This window comes from Zingiber officinale, chromosome 4B (assembly GCF_018446385.1).
Source record: "Zingiber officinale cultivar Zhangliang chromosome 4B, Zo_v1.1, whole genome shotgun sequence".
NCBI classification, from domain to species: domain Eukaryota; kingdom Viridiplantae; phylum Streptophyta; class Magnoliopsida; order Zingiberales; family Zingiberaceae; genus Zingiber; species Zingiber officinale.
Window position 1 is genome coordinate 4,918,018 of NC_055993.1, and position 23,188 is coordinate 4,941,205.

Consider the following 23,188-nt stretch of genomic DNA (forward strand, 5'->3'; position numbering starts at 1 on the left):
ACCATCAGCTAACTCATGACTATTGACATGCATTTTTGTTCACAGTAAGTTTGATATAAATGAAGAATATTTTATTTATATTTTATAAACTATTAAGAGTAACATGTAATATTTTAAATTATGAGAAAAAAAGGCAAACGGCAATTTTTCCTCCAATAAATATAATGAATAATTAGATTGTCTTTGCAGTGTTTGGACGGAAGTTTCGTCGCAGTCAACAATCTCGCACGAGACAGCACAAGGAGCGCAGAGGAAAGCAAGCTCCGACTTCTCGTTTCGCGATCACGGGAATCCCCTTTCCTCCTTGCCTTTTACCCTTCGCCCCGCCTTCTCCTTCACAAGATCCGGCCTTAACCTCTCCCTTTTTCCTCGCATCGCTGCTGGAGCAGCCCTTGGCATGGAGTCCGCCTCCGCCGCCGCCTCTGGGGAGGGCAACATCAGGAGAATCCTCACCCACGGCGGACGATACGTCCAGTACAATGTGTACGGAAACATATTCGAGGTCACCGCGAAGTACGTGCCCCCGCTTCGCCCCATCGGCCGCGGCGCCTATGGCATCGTTTGGTGAGTCTAAAAGCTCCCACCTTCGTACTTTCTCTCTGTTTGTTTGTCTTTTTTGCTCTGTGTCTGGATTGCGGTGGCTGGAAGGGTGAAGAGAGAGTGGGACGATCCAAAGACTTGGCATTATGAAGGAGATAGATCCAAAGAGTTTTCTTGAGGCAACAATTATATATTGTAGCAAAATACGACACTTCTGTACCGGCGATAGTGAGACGATCTTGAAATCGAATATTTCCAAAGAAAGCTTTCAGGCTTGGGATGATAGGCAGCAAGTCTCTTTCTTCACCTGTTCTATTTACCAGATGTTGTGGTTGAGTTTACATACATTTGGGGACCGTAGTTTTTATCTCGAAATCTTTGCGGAATGGGTTATTCATGCCATCTGTATAATTCAGCTACTGCTTTCTGTGAGCTTCTTCTTACTAAAATCTTTGCGGAATGGGTTATTCATGCCATCTGTATGATTCAGCTACTGCTTTCTGTGAGCTTCTTCTTACTGTCTGATCATATTAGTGGGTTTTTGTCTATGATGATTGATGCACAATTAGCATGCTAGTCTTTTCCTATTTTACTTGGCAACCCAACATGCGATTTTATGGTCTACTGATAATAGTGGCTACTTGTAGTGGGACCTTTTTCTGCATATTTAGTATTTGAAGATTGCTGATTTTGTTCTTGGGCTAGTCAACTTACTATGTTTAAATTAAGTGTTTCATGAGTCTGTTTTGTTCTTTTGTTGTGGTTGACTATAGCTACATCAATCCCTAGCTGGCTGATTTTGTTCTATTTCCCCTCATGATGAAATATAAAACATGTGCTTGGATCTTGAGTGTTGGTAAAGCATAAATAGTTTCAGGTGATTTGATTGTGCTTGTTCCTTTTGACAAAGGATTAGTATGTTTTGATCAATTTCAAGTGTATTGGGTTGACATATAGTATACAAAGCGAGACAACATTTGTCCCCCTACAAAATTTCCATCATAAATTTCTCTATATGATGCAAAACTTCCTACACAAGCTCTTTGTTTTATCAAAATTTATCATTTGGCTTTTGTTACAACCCTTGTGATGATTGGTCAAAAATCTAGAGGGTGTGTGTGTAGAGGGGGTGAATAGTGATTCTTCCGTGATGTTAGTTCGTGCACTTTCTAATGGCTTAGCAAGGTCTAATGGAATTGGTTAGCTCAACTGAAATCAACGGAAATAAAGCAATTAGAACACAGCCATGCTAATACGTCCGATATACGTGGTTCAAAACTTTTGTTCCTACTCCACGGCTTATGAGCCTTCGGTGGGTTACTTTTGAAAGGCCCACTAGCTTTTTTCTTTCTTAAACTTCTTTCAAAGGCGGAGAAAGCTCTTGCACGGTGATTACAATAAAGCTTAGAATGAGAGGAAGAGAGTGTACAATTGAGCTCAAATGATGGAAAATATAGGTTGTGAATGTTAGCTTCAATTTGCTCCCTTTGACCTCTTTATATAAGCTTCAAACACCTTTAGTTATTCTTTACCATTATGTCATGCTGATGTCAATCAGTTGATTGAAATATACTATTACTCGCTTGATGTACTTTAGTCATCAGCTTATCAGACCGTTGTTGCTTGTCAGAGTAATGACTCTGTTTAGCTAACGACTCTCTTCGGCTTTTCTATTGTAGCAACATAGGGTAGGAAGTTGCCATATTCATTGACTGATCAACTTGAGTTATTTGTTGGTAACCACCTTTAGTTGACTAGAATGTCTCATCAGCAGACTGACCCAGACTCAACAGCTTGTCTATTCGCTGGCTAATTCACTTGAATCAGCTACTTGGTTGACTCATCCACTAGGCAATTGAAAACCTCTTTTAGTCAATTAGATTGTCAGCTACAACCATCCTAGTGGTTGAACCTTTGCTTAAGTTGAAGATTTCCTTTTCGTAGTTACGATCTCTCAACTCATTTAAGAGTTTACCTTACAACTTGTTCATCATGAGGACAAAAAAAAAAAAAAAAAATTGGAGGGAGGGAAAAATTGTGAAAAACTTTCTCTAGATTTTCTCTATGTTGCTCTCTTTCAAATAAAAATTATTTTCAAATTTATTTTAATTTATATATTTTACCTTAGGAAAATCACCCCTCCCTTTTGGCTTTGGTAAAGAAAACAATTAGAACGAAATAATTTCTTTTGGTAAGGTTTCTCCGCTCTTCCCTATCAATTTCCTTTATAAGAACAAGGGCTAAATGTATGCCTTGTTGACCCTACTCTTTTTTTTTTCTCCTTTAGCTCCTTGTCTTACCAATCAACTTGACCATGTGCCTATCCCAATATTTATTAGTTTTCATCAAAAGGATAAAAGGATTTTAATCGTTTTACTTATACTCTACAATACTGTTAAACATGTAAGTAGGAGCCACAACAAGTAGGGTACTCATGACTTTCTCCCTACCCATATGCTTACCCACTTGGTGCATCTATATCCCTACTCATCTCATACATTATGGAGATCTGTTCCATTGCTACCTATGGGTACTCGATAAACCCATATTTGACATTTAACATATCTCGATACCTCTATTTAAATACAATGACAAATTTGACCTCTAAAATTAATTAATTGAATCTATCAAAGGTAAAATATCTCTAGAAGTATGTAAGTCAAGATTCAATAATGACATCCCCTACAAAATCACAAAATTCATCAAATTTATGTAGAACATACATGATAAATCTTGCAAATATGGAAATAAATATAACTATATATGGCTACCCATACCTCAAAACCATCCATACTCATGTATTCTGCCATTTCACTTAAACTCTTCCTATGCTTGTTTCACACCTACTTGAACCTCATTAAACAAGTTGGATAGTCATGATTATCTGATAAATCTGCCCTAATGCAGCCCAATATATAAGAAGGGTTGATCCCATGCTCTCACTGGGAATGCTCTACCAAATATAACTCAGCAGCTTTCAGAATAGTAAAGTTATAATCAAATAGTTCATATTTTTGTCTATGCTGCAACAGCTGGCTGGGAAAAGCATTTGGGTTCAGTATTGATTTGTCTCGCTTAAAATTTCTTGGTTATTTTCTAGTTGTGTCTTTTCAATAAATACTTCTGCAAGCAATTTTCAAAGTCAGGATGTCATTATGGGATTTTTTGTCTTCACTTTTTTGCTGCAGAATAATTTACTTTTTGATGAAGCTATTGATATACTTTTTCTTCTAAACTGCCAATATTGAATGGAGTTATTGGTTCTCCTGGTCTCTAGTGCTGCAGTAAATTCCCAGACGAAGGAAGAGGTTGCCATAAAGAAGATTGGCAATGCATTTGATAACAGAATTGATGCCAAAAGAACCTTGCGAGAAATCAAACTTCTTCGGCACATGGAACATGAGAATGTAAGTTGAGTGCAAATTCAGCATGATTTCTTCAGTCTAGATTCTCTAGTGCTGTTTATGGCACTGAGGCGCTTCAACTGAATTACAATTTTTTTCCTGGTTCTCTTTTCCATAAGTTACTCATTGTCATTAGTTCACGTTAGTTTAGTTTTAAAAAAGAAATATTCACATTAGTTTTACATTTTGTTTGACTTCTGATAAATGATAATCATCTGCTTCATAACCATTTTCCAACATTCATCACTTCATAACATTGAGGTTAAGAATTACGACCAAGTAGAAATTAATAATCTAATATGCATTCATGTTCATAGATCACAATGAAGGATAGATATTCCTTTTGCTAAATGCTAATTCAGTGCTTCATTTATTCGTGAGATCTTCTAGCATTCCATCTGGAATACTTAATGTGGCTTCAATTATTTTAAAATCTTTTAGCATTTAGCCAAGAACACTTCATATGATCTTTTCGTATTCTAATTTTAACCATAGAGTGCAACCATAATTGAAATGTATACACTTGTCTCACACTATGGGATAATAAGAAGAGATATATTTTACTTTCCAGAGGAGCAGCTGCATAGAGAGAAGTAATTGTGAGGTTGAGATTGGCATCATTTTCTTTTGCTTATTCTTAATGTCCGCTGGTTATGTCCTTCTAAAACTTCTGAGAAGATATTGCGTTTGTCCAAACTAATATTGGACAATTAAACTGCAAAGCAATGTCGATCAATTTGTAAACGCTTGTTTAAGGTTGATTGTAACCTAATTGTGAACAAAGCAAAGAATGCAAATAGAATGTAAAAGATAATACAAAGCGAAGGAGAGAAAGTGGTAGTCGCAAAAGGAGACTAGCAAATTGTATTACCAAGAAACTTAGGTTTACGAAAGAAAAGAAAATATAAATAGACAATAAAATAATAATAAAAGACTAATCTACCCTTATATAATAATAATTTATCATATACTAACATCCCCTCAAACTCACGATACATTAACAGAAAACATTGAGAGTTTGTTAACTAGAAATTGAAACTATGCAGTGGAATACGCCTTGGTGAGCAAGTCTGCAATTTGTATGGAAGATAAGACAAATGACAAAGTGATGGTGTCATTCTGATAGTGATGGCGAGTGAAATGACAATCAATCTCGATATTCTTGGTGTACTCATGAAAGATAGAATTGTAAGTAATTTGAATGACATTGGAGTTGCCACAATGCATAGGGGTAGGGTTCAAGAGAAAAACACCCATATCAACAAGTAGCCAACGTAACCAAACAATTTCAACAGAAGTAGAGGCCATAGCATGATATTCTGCTACGGTAGAAGAACGAGAGACAACATTTTGCTTTTTACTCTTCTGAGATAAGGGAATCTCCCAAGAAAACACATTATCTTGTGGTAGACTTACGATCTGTAGAATCACCACCTCAATCTGCATCTGAATAGACACGCAACTCGAAGGTAGAAGTAGAAGGATAAAGAAGACTATGAAACTGGGTATCTCAAAGATATTGAAGGATGCGAAGCACAACTCCCCGATGTACTGAAGTGGGAGAAGTAACAAACTGGCTGACAATATGTACAACATAAGTAATGTCAGGTCTAGTGATGGTGAGATATACTAGACTGCTAACTAGAGTGCGATATAAAAATGGATCTTGCAAGGGAATACCATCAGTAGAAGAGTACCGAGCATTAACCTCAAGCGGAGTATCAACAGTGCGAGTGTCAGTTAGATGAGTTTGCTTCAGAATGTCACCAATATATTTGGATTGTGGGAGAAGATAGCCACGAGGAGAATAAGCTACTTCAAGTCCCAAAAAATAACACAGAGGACCCAAATCTTTCATATCAAATTCACGAACCAAATGTAATTTCAATTCTTCTATTCCACTTAAATCATCCTCTGTAATAATCATATCATCAACATAAAGAGAGAGTAATGTGTGACTTGACGAACAAAAAGAGCAGAGTCATGCTGGCTATGAAGAAAACTAAGAGATCCAATCACAATGGAAAACTTGTCAAACCAAGCTCGAGGAGCTTGTTTAAGGCCATAAAGAGCCTTCTTTAGTCTGCAAACTTCACCAAGGTTGCGAGTGACACCTGGTGGAGGCACCATGTAGACTTCTTTTTGAAGATTTCCATTTAAAAAAGCATTTTTAACATTCATCTGGAAAATGGACCACTGATGAACTGATGCAACTGCAATGAGAGTACGAATAGTAACACTGGAGCAAAGACTTTCTCATAATCCTTACCATACTGTTGAGAAAATCCTTTAGTAACCAAACGAGCTTTATACCGCTCGACTGACCCATCAAATTTAGTTTTGATCTTATACACCCATCGAGAACCAATCGCACGCTTCCCTAAAGGTAGAGGAACAAGATTCAAAGTACCTGTTTGATACAAAGTAGAAAGTTCTTCTGCCATATCCTGCTGCCAAAGAAGATCAAGAACAACCTCTCTATAAGAGGAGGGCTTAGTTGGTGAATAGAAGCCAAAGAAAAAAAGAATAAAAAGAATCAGAATAAGTAGAATGCACAAAATTAGGTAATTCAGTAGACTTACGAGATCGTTGAGGGTAACGAGAAGGAGGATCCGCTATCACAGGAGCAGAGGGATTAGCGGGGAGCTGATGACCAGAATCTGTATGAGTGTCAGGATATGACATATCATCAGAGTTAGTGCAAAAATGATTAATACGAGTGAGATCAGATTTTCGAAGATTAGGAGTCTCAGAGGGAATTGAATAGAATGGGATGTGTTCAAGAAAAATAACATGACGCGAGACATAGAGTTTGTGACTAACTGGATCATAACATCTATATCCCTTTTGACCCTTGCCATAGCCAAGAAAAACACAAAGAGCGGACCGAGAACTAAGCTTACTACGTTCAACATGAGAACGGAGGTCAAAACATGTGGATCCAAAAACTCTTCAGACAGAATAATCAAGAACAGAACCATGTAGTTTTTCAAAATGAGACAAAGTGGATGTAATAGAAGATGGAATTCTATTGATAGAATGAACTGCAGTAAGAATAGCTTCGCCCCAGAACTCGCTAGGAACATAAGTAGATAACAGGAGAGAACGTGCAGTTTCAACAATATGTTTATATTTTCTTTCAGCAACACCGTTTTGTTCAGGAATGTTAGTACAAGTGACGAAGTGTACCATCTGAGGCAAGTAGTTCATAAAAAAGATTGGATGTATATTCACCACCCAAATCACATTGAAAGCATTTAACAACAACATTATGTTGAGTTTTTACCATGACACAAAACATTTGATAGATACTAAGGAAATTAGAACGATATTTCATAAGATAAACCCAAGTGTAACGAGTACAATATCAATAAAGGAAACATAGTAACGGGATTCACCAAGTGTATGAATAGGAGATGGACCCAACACAGCAAAATAAACTAACTCAAATGGTGCAAGAGAAACAGAGATATTTCTATAGAAAAGTAAAGCAAATTTTGCCAATTTACAGCCACAACAATTTGAAATATCATGAGTTTGCAATTTTCCTAAATGTCCTTTAGAAGCTAAGTATTTCAAACGAGAAGAAGAAACATGTCCAAGATGAGAATGCCACAAATAAAAATTAGAAGAAGTAGAGCTTAACCGAAAGAATGACAGATCAACACTAGAAGTTGCAACATTTGGAACTTTCAGCTCTTCTAATACATATAGTCCTCCGCCTACGACCTATCCCAATCAGCTTTTGGGATTGCGGATCCTACACATAACTGGAAGATGGAGTAAAAGAAATTGAGAAACCAGAATCACATAATTTGACAAAATTCAAAGTAAGATTAGGAATATGATATACATTAGACAGAGATAAATTAGACGTATAAATAGAGCCAACACCAGCTAATGACATGGGAGAACCATCGACTGTCATAACCAACACAGACGGTGATGAATTTATAGATATAAAAGAATTGACATTAGGCGACATATGATGCGAAGCTCGAGAATCAAAGATCCAGATAGGGGAATGTATACTTGAGGTACCACTAGAGGACAAACATATGTGAGAAGAGGCAGACATGACATGCGACTGAGATGCAAGGAACTTTTGAAACTGTTCGGTAAAAGCAACGATTATGACATCGGATGATTGTGTCACTCTAGAGTTTGTAAGAGGAACTGTTGCTGCCATGTTGGGTGCTCCAGGTTTAAGGAATCATTATTGTGGTTGACTACCGAATTTCCATGGAGATGGCAAAATCAATAGTCATGTTTTTTTGTTGTCAGGTGGACTTAAAGAACTCAAAATCTGATCTCCGCCGTTCAAAATGTAGCCTTAGATGTGAGGAATGTTCTCTCAAAGTTTCAAGGTGATCCAACGGTTGAAACTCAAGAAAATACAATTCTTCTACAGTCGTCTCAAAGAATTCCAAAAATAAAACTATTCCACGGTTCACCAAGAGAGGAGATGGATTGGCTCTGATACCATGTGAATAAAGTAAAAATGCAAATAGAATGTAAAAGATAATACAAAGTGAAGGAGAGAAAGAGGTAGCCGCAAAAGGAGACTAGCAAATTGTATTACCAAGAAACTTATGTTTACAAAAGAAAAGGAAATATAAATAGACAATAAAGTAATAATAAAAGACTAATCTACCCTTATATAATAATAATTTATCATATACTAACACTAATCTCATGATAATTCATTAATTATCTTTTGGTCGGTCCCTTTTGGTCAATTGACTGATGGTTGTGCCCTTGTTTTCTATGTTTCCTATCTTAATTAGTAGTCATGATAAAGAAGCTTACGTGTTATTTTATAAATATTTATTATTTGTCTGTTGGTCTTTAGTACTTTTATTCATTTTCTCTCTAAAATGATGAGCACAACAGACCCATTGAGGCATTTCTATGAATTAGAAGATGCTGAAATGTAGAGCATTATGAACTATACTCTAGAATGACAGCATCAAGCCAACCATGGTTTGGGCATCCCACATAATTTACTTTATTATAGTTGACCATGGTTTCATTTTTATCTATGGTTTCTGCTTCTAGCTATGCCTCTTTTCAACTCATATCTTCAAAGAGATTGGTAGAGGCCCTGTATTGATATTGCTTTCTTTGTTTGGAATAAAATTCTTCTCTACATATAGATTGATTCAGACAGGTTTGTTTCATATAATTTAGCATCCAGAGTTGTTTCCTATAAACAGTTCTAGTTCTTTTGTTTTGGTTTTATCAGTTAATAACTTAAGGTTGACAGGTCATTTCTAGCAAAAGGAATGGGATGGTATTGCTACTTGCTGCATGTGTAATCTTCTATATTGTGATTGAGTAGTATTCTGTCCTACTTGGAGAAATAACTAAACTGATTCTGCATTTATCAGGAAAATATGATTTGTGTTGAAACTTTTTCCTGCAAGCTCTGGATTCAGATGGCCAGTTAAAGAACTGCAGAATCTAATTATTAATGTCGTGTCTTAGTATTCCACTTTTTCTCAATAACATATTTCAAGAAGATTCTTGCCAAATTCTGCTCTTTATCATTTTTAACTAACTCTTTTGGTTTGACTGAATTATATCTAGACTTTGCAAAATAAATATTTTCTGCCATTCACATCCTTGCTTGATAATTGTTGCTGAGTTACTCTGTAATTGAATTTTCATTCTTGCCAAGAGTATCTGTCTTAAAATTCAGAATTTAACAATCTTTATTGTAGGTCATTGCAATTAAGGACATCATACGCCCTCCAAATAGGGAAAACTTCAATGATGTTTATATCGTTTATGAATTAATGGATACTGACCTTCACCAGATAATACGCTCCAATCAAGCATTGACAGATGACCATTGCCAGGTTTGATGCTAGCAATCTCTGCATGCAAGATTTGCTTGAAGGAGGAATATAATGCTGTTTTAGTCCTATGCAATATTTAAGATGATCATATAGGTTTTTGATGAATCTTAAAATTGACATCCTTGTTCAGCCAAAAAAATACCCTTCTTGCTTAGTTAGTGGGTGTTTTAAGAGTAGTACACTTCATTAAACTAAGAACAATCAATCCTTTCTGTGGTTTCTAATAAAGTTCTCCAAGGTTTTTATATTTGACTCACCTTGCCGCTTTATCTACTGTATCTGTAACTGTCAATGCATGCGGTTCTTAAAAGGCTAATGTGCTTATTCCTTTGCAATGAAGTTTCTTTGTTTTCCAAACACCTTAATATTTCTCTTTCATCAAGTAGAACACCTGACATCTGGATTACAGTTATGATGAATCTCTTGTTTGAAATAAAAGGTCTTTGTTTGGCATATATTGGGGGCACAGCTACCAGTATTAATATTATCTTATATTGGTAAAGGCAGCAAATGATTCCAAATGTCTGTCAACAACTATACCCTTAAACAATCTCCTTGCCAAATGAGCTATCTAGTTGATACAAATTATAAATGAAACTAGAAAAGAGTTTCCATCCCAATTAGAAGGGTCATATTTGGAGATCTCATTCATTTTTTAGATTGTTGCCATACACTAAAAGAATTAAATAGCACATGAAATAACAAAAATACTTTAGAAAAGTATCACATGTGGAATTCCATTTTCTATTTCTATGAATAATGGAATTAATCTTTTGAGTTCTTTAATAATTCATTTTAATATATAGTCATATACACTTCATCTAACAATTATCCAGGCAATCTGACATTGTTGCATCAAATAATTGTGAAATAGTAAGAAGTTTCCAGGTCTCTTAAATGATCTAAAACTACCAGACATTGTATTCTCTTTTTATTGACCATAGAAGATATTGATGATAACATTGGGAATATATCCAAATCTTTGTTCTTGACTTAATGTCTAATTTAGTACTTCCCTTCTGTTATGGCTAGTTTCTTTTGACACCCAGTTCATCTAGAGGTACTTTCTTGATCTTCTACTCCATTTCTGAAAATGCTTCACTTATTTTATACATCTTTCTTACACTAACAGCAATGTTTAGATTTTAATTATTCTTATGCCTTTTGCAGTTTGACCTTTACATCATTCCCAAACCTTGTTAGATGATTATGAAATATATGCTCAAGAAATTGGCTTGTGATTTTCTTCTCCCACCAGTTATTGTTCTACTGAAGTTAAATTGCTAAAACATACTTCATATACTACATTCTGTTTAGACTTTGCTGCAGCCAGTCAAGGTTTAAAATTTCTGTATCGATGCCACTTTGGTATTAGCTTGAAACAGTATCATCTCAGCACCAAATCTGCCAACACTGACATGATTCTGACCATGCTACATGTTCTTGGTTCACCTTTTGATCACCTCCTATTTCATTTCTTTATTCTGAAAACATGGATATAGCAGTTTTACTGTCAGTTGAATTAAAATATTTATAGAAATAGAAAAGTAAAACAAACATCCCACACTAAAATTATATGCGTAGTTATCTTTTCAAGATATAACTAATCATGTTTTGAGATGGTATAAATATATTCTATTGGTAGAATTAAATTGATTAAACTGAAAGTTGAGATTAGTGATAGAGGGAATATTAATTGTAATAGTCTTGCATGGACCATAAGATTCTTGTATCTGACATCAAATTGTTGAGATAAATTCAGTTCAGTTATGAAAATGTTAATCAGTGTAATTTTCTGTTGTATTGCTGCATGGGAACTTGCAATTCTAACTAGCATTTTTTGTTTCTTGACATTATCTATTATTGGCAGTTCTTTCTCTATCAGTTACTAAGAGGGCTGAAATATGTGCACTCTGCAAATGTTCTGCACCGTGATCTTAAGCCTAGCAATCTGCTCTTAAATGCAAATTGTGACCTCAAGATCGGAGACTTTGGATTGGCAAGAACAACATCTGAGACAGATTTCATGACAGAATATGTAGTCACTAGGTGGTACCGAGCACCCGAATTGCTCCTCAATTGTTCAGAGTATACTGCTGCTATTGACATCTGGTCTGTGGGGTGCATACTTGGTGAAATTGTGACTAGAGAACCTTTATTTCCAGGAAAAGACTACGTCCATCAATTAAGACTAATAACTGAGGTAAATTCTGCATTCAACTCTTAAATATTTATTAAATTTTCTTTTATTTTCATACAACGTTTACTCATAGATGGATCTTCTTCAAGTAAATTGCACCTGTTTTTTTACTAGGGTTTCAGTTTAGTGATGTTTAGGTTAGATTTTTTTTCCCCCTCTTTCTGCTTGGTCATTACTAACCATCCTCAGTGCATCTTACAGCAAAAGTATTCTACATCAATAGAAAGTGCCTTTATTCCATTTCATGGGGTGGATCAAGTGATCGCTGAGTGTTGACTTTTAACTGAGTTAAGCCTTTCTCAATAAGTTGATGAATGATTAGTTTCTTGCTTGCTTTTGCTGCATTTGTTTCTTGGCCATATCGCATTTAGCATATATATTGGTTGGTTATGTACCATGCTACCCAATGTATACTTCCAAACATCTATAAGCCAAATATGGATATATCTTCCCAATTAACATCCCAACTAGCATTACTATATTTGCAATTGTCCAACTACAGTGAAACTCAGGCATCATTGAATCAAGATGTCTTGTGCGTATGATTATTATTCTGTTATCTGAAAAATCTCTTGCTCATGAGATTACAAGCCTCTCTAGATTGGTCAGTATACCTATAAGGACACGTATGCCAATTTGTTCTGAACCTAATAATTTTCTTACAATAACTTTCTTCTCATAGCTAATAATTTGACACTTCCATTGCATTTTCACATGGTAAGTTAATAGGTTCACCTGATGACTCAAGCCTCGGATTTCTCCGTAGTGACAATGCCCGTAGATATGTGAGACAACTTCCTCAGTATCCGAAGCAAGATTTTCGTACTAGGTTTCCCACTATGTCAAGTGGAGCCATTGATTTGCTAGAGAAAATGCTTGTATTCGATCCAAGCAAGAGAATCACAGGTAATAATTCTAGCTGTTTTTCTTAAAGAGCTGTTTCCTATTTCAAGTGTACATTCAAATATATCTTGTCGTGCCAGTTGACAAAGCTATTTGCCATCCATACTTGGCATCTCTCCACGTCATCAACGATGAACCTGTTTCCCCCACTCCATTCAGTTTCGACTTCGAACATCCATCCTACACTGAAGAGGATATCAAAGAACTCATTTGGAGAGAATCACTGAAGTTCAACCCAGATCCACTTCGTTAGATAAGAATACACGACCTCAATGTTCTCAATTGTAATTATGATCAGTACTCAAGCCTTCTCTAGCTTAGTGTTACTAGTCATTTGGTAACACATCGAAAATAAGTTAACTCAATATTCGTATCCAAGCAGTGTTTTAAATGCCCTTCTATATTTGTCATCGAGAACCTTGCGCTGTTTTCACGTGTAATGTAGTGTTTCTTTTCTTCGCTCTACTATCGACTGCAAATAGTTGTTAATTGTAACTCCTTCATGTTCTTGTGAAGAAATAATCATTAAGTTATAATTACTGTATATTTAACTTGATTTGTCATGTTTTTTTTTTCCTTTCATATTTACGAACTGTGTGATCTCTCTGGTTAAATGTATTTTCTTAATTCTTATTTCTACTAGTTTCTGATTTGCAGCAAAACACAGTTGATATTACTAGCTAGTTTTTACATACGCGCACTCTTGGAGTTGCACGTCCTCCATGGGCGCCGGATCCGTCGGGAACGGGCACAGGCCGCCGCCGCCGTTGTCAGTACCCTGATCCGCTAAGGAAGCACAAGCTGCCGGCGTCACCCCGCTTGACACCCCCTCGACGTCGGTGCAGTACCACGGAAGCTTCCTCGCCTTCCGCAGCGCGACGGTGATGTTGGAGATACAGACGCCGGTGAAGGGCGCGCCGGGAATGCCCTCCAGTCTCGCCGCCATCGTCACGTTCACCGCGGTGACATCGCTGTAGCTGATCCCGTCGACTACGGGGATGGCGTTGGGGTCGTACTTGTCGTCCGGGTGCGACTTGTAGTTGCCGGTCATCCAGAAGACCCACTTCATGGTGTCGAGGGTCATGCGGCGGACGAAGACGTCGCGAACGTAGGCGCCGCGGCCGATTGCGGTCTTGATGCGGACGCCGGACTCGGAGTTGACGGCGGTGATGTCCTCGGCGCGCACGTCGCGAATGCCGCCCGACATCTCGCTGCCGAGGGCGATGACGGCGCTGGTGGGCGAGACGCAGACGAGGCGCCGGACGAGGATGTGTTGGCTAGGCATGCCGTACGCGATGCCGTACTCGTCCCACCCGCTCTTGATCGCCACGCAGTCGTCGCCGGACACGATGTAGCAGTCCTCGATCCGCACGTTCGAGCACGAGTCTGCCACAAAAAACTATTTCCGGTCTGGAATCTGCTACAGAATTCAGAAAAAAAAGGTAATCCATTCCATGTTTCAGAATCCTTCCTCACCTGGATTGATCCCGTCGGTGTTCGGCGAGTGGACCGGCGCAAGAATTGTGATCCCCGAAATGACAATGTTGCTGCTGTAAACCGGGTGGATGTTCCACGCAGGGGAGTTGAGCAGCGTGAGGTTCATGATGAAGATTTGATCGGAGTGCATCAGCTCGATGAGGTATCCGCGCGTGTACTTGAGCTTGTTGCCATGGAACTTGGACCACCAAGTCGCACCTTGTCCATCGATCGTTCCGTTGTCCCCTGTGATGATGACATCGGTGAGATTTGAGCCTCCGATGAGACTGCTGTATCGTCCGCCGGGATGATCTCTGCCTCTGCCGTAAGAAGGCAGGGGATCAATCACCGGCCACTCGTTCACGTTCTGTTTCAGCATCAAACTGCATTTGATTAGTCCTCTTCAATCAATGCACCGACGAATTTGTTTAGGGGGCAGTAGAAAGGTGTACTTGGGTGGCAAGGATGACCGCGTCACGGTGGAGGAAGAGGGTGAAGGAGCTGGTGAGGTTGAACGGGCCAGTGAGCCACCGTCCGGCGGGGACGAAGAGCATCCCCCCGCCGTCGGACGCGAACTGACTGAGGTGGGCGACAGCGTCGCCAAACGCCGCCGTGTTGGAGGTCACGCCGTCGCCCACCCCGCCAAAGTCGGCCAGCGAAGCCGTGTGCGTCCGGCAGGAGGCGGCGGAGTAGCGGAACTCCTCCGCTGCTCCGCCACCGCCGCCTCCTTCGTCCTGGGCGGAGAAGTTGGGATTCTCTCTTATGCATTCCGCCGGTCCGGCGGATGCCGCCAGCAGAAGCAGCCACGTCGCCAGAATCTATATAGTTTCAGTGAACACCGACGACAAAGAATCAATCCATGAAACGATCTTTAGAGCTCAAAACCAAATGCCATGCTAATACCTTCGGAAGTGAGACGCCACTGCGCTTCTGCAACTCCATAGTAAAAAAAAAACACACACAGAGAAAACACAGAAACAAAGGCCGTGAGAGAGCGAGTCGAGTAGCTCATGCGAGTGGAGAGGAGACCATTTATAGAAACTGCCACTGCTCGCGCCGCTGTTGGCATGCACGCTCACGGGCCATATATCGCGTCGGTGGAATCCACTCCCGTGACGAAGGCGGAAGCAAGCGCCGAGACGAAACGGACGGGGATTCATTCGCAAATCGACAAACACCAAGTGCCCTCCGCCCTTCGTCACATGCGCAGCAATCTCGATAGAAAAACCGACCCACTCAGTAGTCAGTAGTCACTAGGCAAGGAAAAGATAGCCAATTGGCCGTCCCACTTTGCTGCCTGCACCAAATGCTTGTTTTATATATTCGCCTCTTTATCTCTAGTCGATTGTGCTCACGCGTGATCTCAGTAAAAGGCGAGAAGAGCACTACAACATGCGTCGTGGTGCCAAGGCTTTCCGAATTAGTAGACTTTTGTGGCGCGTGGGTGCGCCCGCCCCATCTCGTTCTCCAGAGGAGATCATCCAGCTTACGATAATTTTCACTCTGTCCGGGCCCGGTCAACGCAAGTTTTAGAAGGAGAAGAATAAGAAGGGCCCCGCCAACACATAGATCGGCCCAGGATCGGCCCACTTGATAACGGACCGTTTCAAGTAAAAAAAGAAAAAAAAAAAAGAAAAATTCAGGTATCGGGAAATTGTATTCCGCTCATAATCACGGTGATCTCTTCCGGCTCCCTCGTTTCTCTCCGCCTCGTCACGGGAACCCTAAAGCCTCCACCTTTGTCCAATTCTTCAGCCATGGATGTCCGCCGTGTCGGCTGGCTATGCGCCCTGTTCCTGGCGTCAACGTACTGTCTGCAAGCTAGGGTATACTCTCCGCACCCCTTCTTTTCAAATTTCCGATCTTGAAAGTGGTTCCACGGGTGCCTAGTGGATTTCTTGTGGATCTTATCAGGGAATGGTGGAAATTTATTATATTTGTCCCTGCAGGGGGAGAGCAGTGGATCGGTCGTTTTCCTCGATGGGTCTTCACAGAAATATATCAGGGCGAGTGGGCAGGAGGTCACAGGGAAGGTAATCTTAATTTTGTTGTTATTTATTTTTTGCATCACAGCGATGTGCGGTAGAGAGATGTATTAGAGTAAAAGTTGAGGGATTTGTTTCAGTCATCAATATCTTTTTTCTTCACTGCCCATAGTTGTTGTTATCCTTGGAATCATCCGATGTTTTTTGGTGTTGATTTCGGTAGCATTGAGTCTAAACCGTTAACCTGGATATATGGTGTACCATGTGCTAAGTATTAATATAACTAGTCTTGTAGCTTTAGGAAAATATTTATCAATTTCTTTGCTTTAGTTTTCTCTTGAACTAATGTTTTAAATCAACAGAACATGCTTTAGCTAACATACCTGAAATGATCAAGTCTCCACGACTTACACTAACTAAAGAACTCATTATGCAGAGTCAACTTCTTATTAGAATGTCTATGATTTTAAGTAAAAAATGATGATGAGTATAAACTTATTACAATCGTTGCAATTTTTAGCAATATTACAAATTTTCTTGTACAATAATTGAAATTTTAGTGAACTGGCCCTAGTAGTTACTCATCCAAGTCTAAACTTTGCTAACATAAGTGATAATTGACAATAGTACAAATTTTCCTGTACGATAGTTAAAAGTTTAGTGAACTGGTCCTAGTAGTTAGTTACTTGTCTAAGTGTAAACTTTTCTAACATAAATAATAGGTTTCCCCTATTTATAGGGTTACATTAAGATGTCAAATTTATGACTTTGTTTAACTTTGATGTTGGATGTACTTAAGAATTATGTTTTATATAAACTTCTTTAGTATATGTTATATGTAGATGATATTATATTGCGATGAGAGAATTTATAGAATAGACGGTATTATACTGAATTCATAAGAGAATTTATAGAATAAATTCGAAGTTTGAATTGAGATAAATTTCAGAGACTAAAATTGTAAAGTAAGAAGAAATAAAACTAAATATATGACATCTAGATTTGACCATAAGAAAAGAAGAGGGGAGGAGATAATTAACTTGGATGAACATAAATTCTTGTAATGAAGATTTTTAGATGTTTTGTATCTATTTCTTTAACAACAACGGAATATTGATAGGACAAAGAATAGGTGGTTAAACTAGAGAAGGTTTAGGAGACTTGTGCTATTGCCTTGTGCCCCTAGTCTAATAAGATAATTTTATAAGATTGTGAGACAACTAGCTAAAAGTTCTACAATCCCATAGGAAAAGTCACAGATACCAGTTACTAACATCTTTTAACCTTCCGTGGCATCATCACCATAGCATTCAAAGGATCCATCATAGTTTAATTTTGTAGTAGGGATAGGTGTCTGCTAACTGGACCTCAGAAGAGAATTTAAATCTTACTGCTCATTTCCAATGTAGTTTTGTGTAGGAAAGTTTCTTTCTTGCTGCTGAAGACTTATGTGTTTCCATTATATTATTTGAGAAATCAAATATTAAATTTTATTTTATTTTTTCTCATGAATTGTCAACTCCAAGCTGTCTTTCAAGAAAGTTTTTGCTTATTATTAAGAAAAAAGAAGTCTTAAACGATATCATATGAAAATCTCTGAAGATCCTTCTACTAAGCTGTCCACGAAAGAAACAAAAGAGATTAGTTTGAGTAATTTATGGAGTTTTCTTGTTTTTATGGTTGTGCTACAAAATATGTGCACTTCATTTTATATCGACACTAGAGAGTTTTTTTTTCCTGGTATTTGTTATCCAGTGTTGCAAAATAATTAATTTCATGCTTCTTTATTCTAATATTTCCAAATGCTTCATTAGTTTGGTCCCAATATCCTGTGCATTGCGTGTGTTGTGTGGTAGTAAGTTCAGGCCATATGTTTATTGTGAATTATTGGAGCTATGTTCATTATTTGTTTGCAAATCTGGATGGTACTTCTGTCATTTTGTGATATTTTTAACTCACATTTTGAATTTCATGAGTAGATTGCATCTTTTTTTATATCATCTAAAATACCTGACAATATGAGATATAACACTTTCTCTATGACACAGGTGAACTCACTCTCTATGCATGAAGTTGCTGCGACCCTTTCAGTCTTACTTGGTTTTGCACCATCTTCCTCACTTCTCCCTGATTCTGCAGATGAGGTATTTTTGTACTGGATCTATTTGCACTTACATCCAGTCTATTCTAGCTCTTGATTCCATAGGAAGTCAACTATTGTATTTCTTCATTACTTCAATTGTCCACTCCATGCACGAACTTCTAATTCTATGTTCCTTTCTTGTGTAAATTCTCAGTCTATCTCTAGTGAAGGCTGACACTTGCTGTTGTTTGATTGACAGATAAATAAGATTCTACTTCCCAATCCATTTGACCGACCTCATGCTATTTACATGATGCAAATTAGTGGAATTGAAGGTCAGTACATTTGACTTCAACTCTGAAACAATACTTTGTGTTATAACGGGACTTACATGGCTAAGTTTCTTGTAGAACCATTGAAGTCTGCTGGATATATGAACAACCAAAATGGAAATGTTTTCACAAGTAGGATTTCTGGTTCAAGCAAGGTTACACTAGAACTTCCAGGTAGTTAACATGTCAAATGCATCTTTATGTATTTTTGGCTGTTATAGTGCTGTTTCTGTTGGTTTCTAGTTCTCTTGCAATTACATTTTCCATGAAATTTTACAAGCTATTTTAGGTGAAGATGAAGTTTCAGTTGTTCCTCTGAATGATCCTCTGGATCCTGAATGTGATGCTGCTTGTCTTGATAAGGAACTCGCTAAACTCGTAAGTTTATTATTTATTTTCTTATATGTTGATATGATATTGAAAGATTTTGCTCAATATCTATTAACACAATCTGAGATATTTGTTATTGTATAGGCAACTTGGATGGGAGGATCATATGTTGGCACCATACTATCACTAGACGGAAAGATCCTTGTACCTTTATCCAGTAGTAGAACTTTAAGTCTGTATGTTTCGAAGGTCAAACCCTATCCAGTGCCACCAGATTCTTCTTTGCTGTTTTCTGTTGCACACTATACATTTGTAGTTTCTTTCTTAGTTCATAAATGACTATTAATAATTGGATTCATTTTTCTAGCATAATGAAAGGTGTTGGTTCCCCCATGTTGGATTACTTGTAAAAATCATGTAATGAGCAGATTAACATATTCTATACTTCTTTTGCTCTAATATAACAAAAGCATTTTGAAGAAGTGTGGAAATATTGGTACAACTTTTTGTATTTGTTTTGTTGGAAAATCTTAATTTATTCTGAGTTACGATGCAAGATACATAAACAATGTTTAAGTTATCTGCATAGGAATTTTTTTTTCCATTTCAGAGCATTGACATATTTATGGATAAGCTAAGGTTGGTTAAGAAATTAAAGGAATCCAAGTTTGCTTGTTTGCTGTAGTTGTCAGCCGCATGTTGTATGCAAGTCTCTAGAAGTCTTTTTTACCAATGAGTACTCAGTGAGGACCTTGTATTTCTAGGAAGTTAAAATTTTGAAACTTTATTTATTTTGCAGAAAGCAGACTTTCAGTTTGCAGTCAACCTTGTTTCTTTGATTAGAAACGTTAAGAAGGCCATGGAGATTCATGAGGATTTATCAGGAAGCACTGTTAAACTTTCAGAAATCGTGATGGGACACTTCACTGGAATTGAGGTGATTGCTTATTATTCTCATAGATATTCTATGTCTTGGTTCTTTTTTTCATCAGAAGCAAGGGTTTAATTAGTCTTGTTTGGACTTCTGCCGTTATCAGAGTCAATGAGTTATCCTTGAAAAGCCATTACCTGCAAAAAATCACTGTTTAAATGAGTCTTCACTTTCACAAAGGAATTTTTTCACTCGTGAGATACTGTTCAGTTCACATCTAACTTGCATTGTCTACCACCCATTTTAATTCTGTAAATAAATAAGATGGATGTGACTAAAAGGCAATATAATGAGTTTCTTTTCTTCTCACTCAAATTATTTCCTCTCTCTTATTTCGTCCCCTCCAAGCAAACACAACTTTTATCAGGCCAATGAGGAATTCTTTCATTCAATTAATAACTAGAGCAGAGCCATCTAAGAGAAGTGTGTTATGATGCAATCTATTGGCGTTAGCCATTCTTTAGTGTTTCTTAAATTAAAAGAGGGTTGATGAAACAACAGCTTATAGAAACTAATTATATTCTATTTGTGTTCTATTATGGCCATTGGCTTGCATAAGAAAACTTGCAGTTATAATGGGTCAATTGTCAAACCTGTTCCTATTTTGACTCTTTTTTTTAAAAAAAAAACTCTAAATGTTTGGCATGTTAATCTGATGAACATAACACAGGCTCTTAGAGAGGAATACGGTTGGGGGAAAATTACTCAACAGGGTGTGGAACTGCTTCACCTAACACTTCTAAAGTTGTTTGACATGTTACAAGTGTGCTATGAAGGTGAGTCCTAATTGTTTCTTTACCATATCAGATAACTTTTAGTTGTATATGTGTACTCTTGTCAGTGGAATCAACAGGCAAACAAGAATTAAATTACTTGGTTATTTGTAGAATTGGAAATATAATTTAAATAAAAAATGCTTTAAATACATTATCAGGTTTCATTGGAAAGATAATATAATTTGTTGTTCCTCTATCACTTGCGAACAACAAGGTGATGATGAGTAGTTTTAACTTTGCTAATCGACATATGAGCAGATAAGGACCTTGTACCTTCTACCACACTGTATTTTAGGGTTATGGTCCTGGCTACTATATATACATGCGTTATGTGTCTTTTGAATAGAATGCGATACAATATTTCCTTTTTCTGAAATCAACATGACATGAGAGCTACCCTTCTGGGTCGAGTTCCCAAAATTATTCCCCAAGGGGACGCCACATCTGATAGCAACAACCTCTCCTCAAACCCACATCCACATTTTCCTTCTCATCCTCCTGTTTTGCTCGTGCTGAGATTGACAACGTTTCACTCCGTCCACCCTATGCAACTTCCTTACTTTGTTTTGATGAGCCACTCTTTCTGCAGTGCTAGTACAAGGAGGATTTTCACTCTCCCTCCTTGAGCGTTCCTGGGCATTGTCTAGAGATCTGCTCACATTCTCTCCTGGGCATTGGTCCAGAGATCTGATCACATTCTCTCCCGCTCATTGTCCTACTCCACACATCCTCCAAATAAGAACCCACTCCAGTGGGGAATGAGGATGGTTGAATCGTAAATGATTGAATCCAACTATCTATTCTTGAATTGTTCAGTTGCATAATGAAAGTCTTAAACGTTTGTGTTGCAGGGAAGATTGTTGGGGTTATCATCTCAAACAATGGCCCTTCTTCAGAGTCGGGGATGTTGTTGGATATGACCCATGGCCTACGAATTTCAAGATTGTTAGAAGAAGCAGGGTCAACTAATTCAGTTGACTCAGCGGTGCTGCTGGTCAGGCGTAGCTTGGCCTGGATAACTGGAATTATCCTACTTGTGTCGACTCTCATTGGGGTGAGGATCTGATATCTTCTTCCAATTACTAAACAAAAATACATAACAAGAACAAATATATTTCATGCAGGCAATTATCTTCCATAGCAACTAAAATTAGTTAAAGCAAATATTCATGCAAAGAAAGAAAGAATCCTAGTTCATATGCACACATCGAAACAAATGCGGTTATTTTTTTTAATCACTTGTATTTTTTGTGACACTTAGTAATGGTAATCTAGGCTTTTTGGGCACAAGGTACTCTTCACAAATTTGCACTATTAACATTGCTTATTCTATTGCTGCCGGTCAGGTGTGTGGCAAAATATCCGGCATACCCAACTTGACATGGAAAACCAAACTAAACTGATTCGAAACTAGATTTTTCAGATTTTGGTTTTGTTTTTGAGCTTTATTTATTTCAAAATTCAGATGTATGATGTATCTTAGTCGTCCCTATATACATATTATATTAATTTGTATGTATACCAAAGACTCAGATGCTTAGTACTTAGATGGACAGTCTTACCTATATATTTAAAATTGTGATATGCCTATGACATCAAGCGAAAGGATTGTGACTGTTTCCAAATCTTTTGTTAATTTGTATTAATTCTTCTTTTGAATCCTGATCACATGCTGTTTTCCTCAGGTCTACTTATTACTGAACATGCCACTCGTAAGGGACACTCTTCTTTACTCCAATATCAAGTTAGATTGATCACGACGGCACCCATCTTTCTTCAAGCATCTTGTAGAAGTGTTTAAACATTTTCAACAGATAAGATATCCTGGAAGGGCCTTATTTCCGGAGTTGGATTTTTCACTCTATCCAATTGATTATATGTATTGTTCCCCCTATTCGTTCATGGGCTGTGTATTTAAGTGTATCCGATTTTGCATCGGTAATAATGAGAAATACAACATTAATGTTTTTTTGCATTGTATAATCAGACAAGTTCTTCCACCCCGTGATCTTTTAGCAAGTGTTTTGGATTTGTTTGCTAGTTTATTCAGTGATTTTAATTGTCTGCAACATGATCCCACACGTGAAATACTTTTACTAATATGCTTTCATTAACTTCACGTTAATAAGCAAAAATTTAACCATCAGAAACATGACAAAAGATGTATCCAATACTACAACTCAAATTAAGCAAGTCAACATAATTTTTGATCACTAAATAAAACAACTATGCAAAGATAAGCAATATGAAAACTTTTTATCATGGTTCTAAATAAAAAGACAAACAATAAAAATTTCTATGCAATCATCTTGGATACATCATCCATTTTAATAATGATTGATAATTTTTTCAATCATATGTCTACAA

General features: G+C 37.5%; 3 protein-coding genes across 5 annotated transcripts; 2 read left to right on the forward strand and 1 right to left on the reverse strand.

Moving 5' to 3' along the window:
- The first annotated feature begins 179 nt into the window (after window positions 1-179).
- LOC121974524 (mitogen-activated protein kinase 2) lies at window positions 180-13,471 on the forward strand. 2 transcript variants are annotated; one of them, XM_042525634.1, is made up of 6 exons: window positions 181-564; window positions 3,818-3,947; window positions 9,668-9,805; window positions 11,676-12,008; window positions 12,728-12,911; window positions 12,989-13,471. In XM_042525634.1, the coding sequence occupies exons 1-6, from the start codon at window positions 398-400 to the stop codon at window positions 13,159-13,161; spliced, it is 1,125 nt and encodes a 374-aa protein (XP_042381568.1). In that variant the 5' UTR covers window positions 181-397; the 3' UTR covers window positions 13,162-13,471. The 2 variants fall into 2 exon arrangements, with proteins under 2 accessions (XP_042381567.1, XP_042381568.1); XM_042525633.1 differs by lacking the exons at window positions 12,728-12,911; window positions 12,989-13,471 and adding an exon at window positions 12,207-12,719 and having other exon boundaries at window positions 180-564.
- Window positions 13,472-13,514: 43 nt separating this feature from the next.
- LOC121974520 (probable polygalacturonase) lies at window positions 13,515-15,514 on the reverse strand. Its single transcript, XM_042525630.1, has 4 exons — window positions 15,288-15,514; window positions 14,837-15,202; window positions 14,385-14,751; window positions 13,515-14,294 (listed from the first exon to the last, which is right to left on the reverse strand). Exons 1-4 carry the CDS (start codon window positions 15,324-15,326, stop codon window positions 13,585-13,587), a joined length of 1,482 nt encoding a protein of 493 aa, XP_042381564.1. The 5' UTR covers window positions 15,327-15,514; the 3' UTR covers window positions 13,515-13,584.
- A 484-nt stretch (window positions 15,515-15,998) lies between these two features.
- On the forward strand, window positions 15,999-22,824 carry LOC121974521. 2 transcript variants are annotated; one of them, XM_042525631.1, is made up of 11 exons: window positions 15,999-16,210; window positions 16,334-16,417; window positions 18,418-18,513; window positions 18,712-18,787; window positions 18,863-18,958; window positions 19,065-19,162; window positions 19,259-19,363; window positions 19,914-20,051; window positions 20,716-20,821; window positions 21,673-21,875; window positions 22,507-22,824. In XM_042525631.1, the coding sequence occupies exons 1-11, from the start codon at window positions 16,142-16,144 to the stop codon at window positions 22,573-22,575; spliced, it is 1,140 nt and encodes a 379-aa protein (XP_042381565.1). In that variant the 5' UTR covers window positions 15,999-16,141; the 3' UTR covers window positions 22,576-22,824. The 2 variants fall into 2 exon arrangements, with proteins under 2 accessions (XP_042381565.1, XP_042381566.1); XM_042525632.1 differs by having other exon boundaries at window positions 16,006-16,210; window positions 19,074-19,162.
- Window positions 22,825-23,188: the final 364 nt, after the last annotated feature.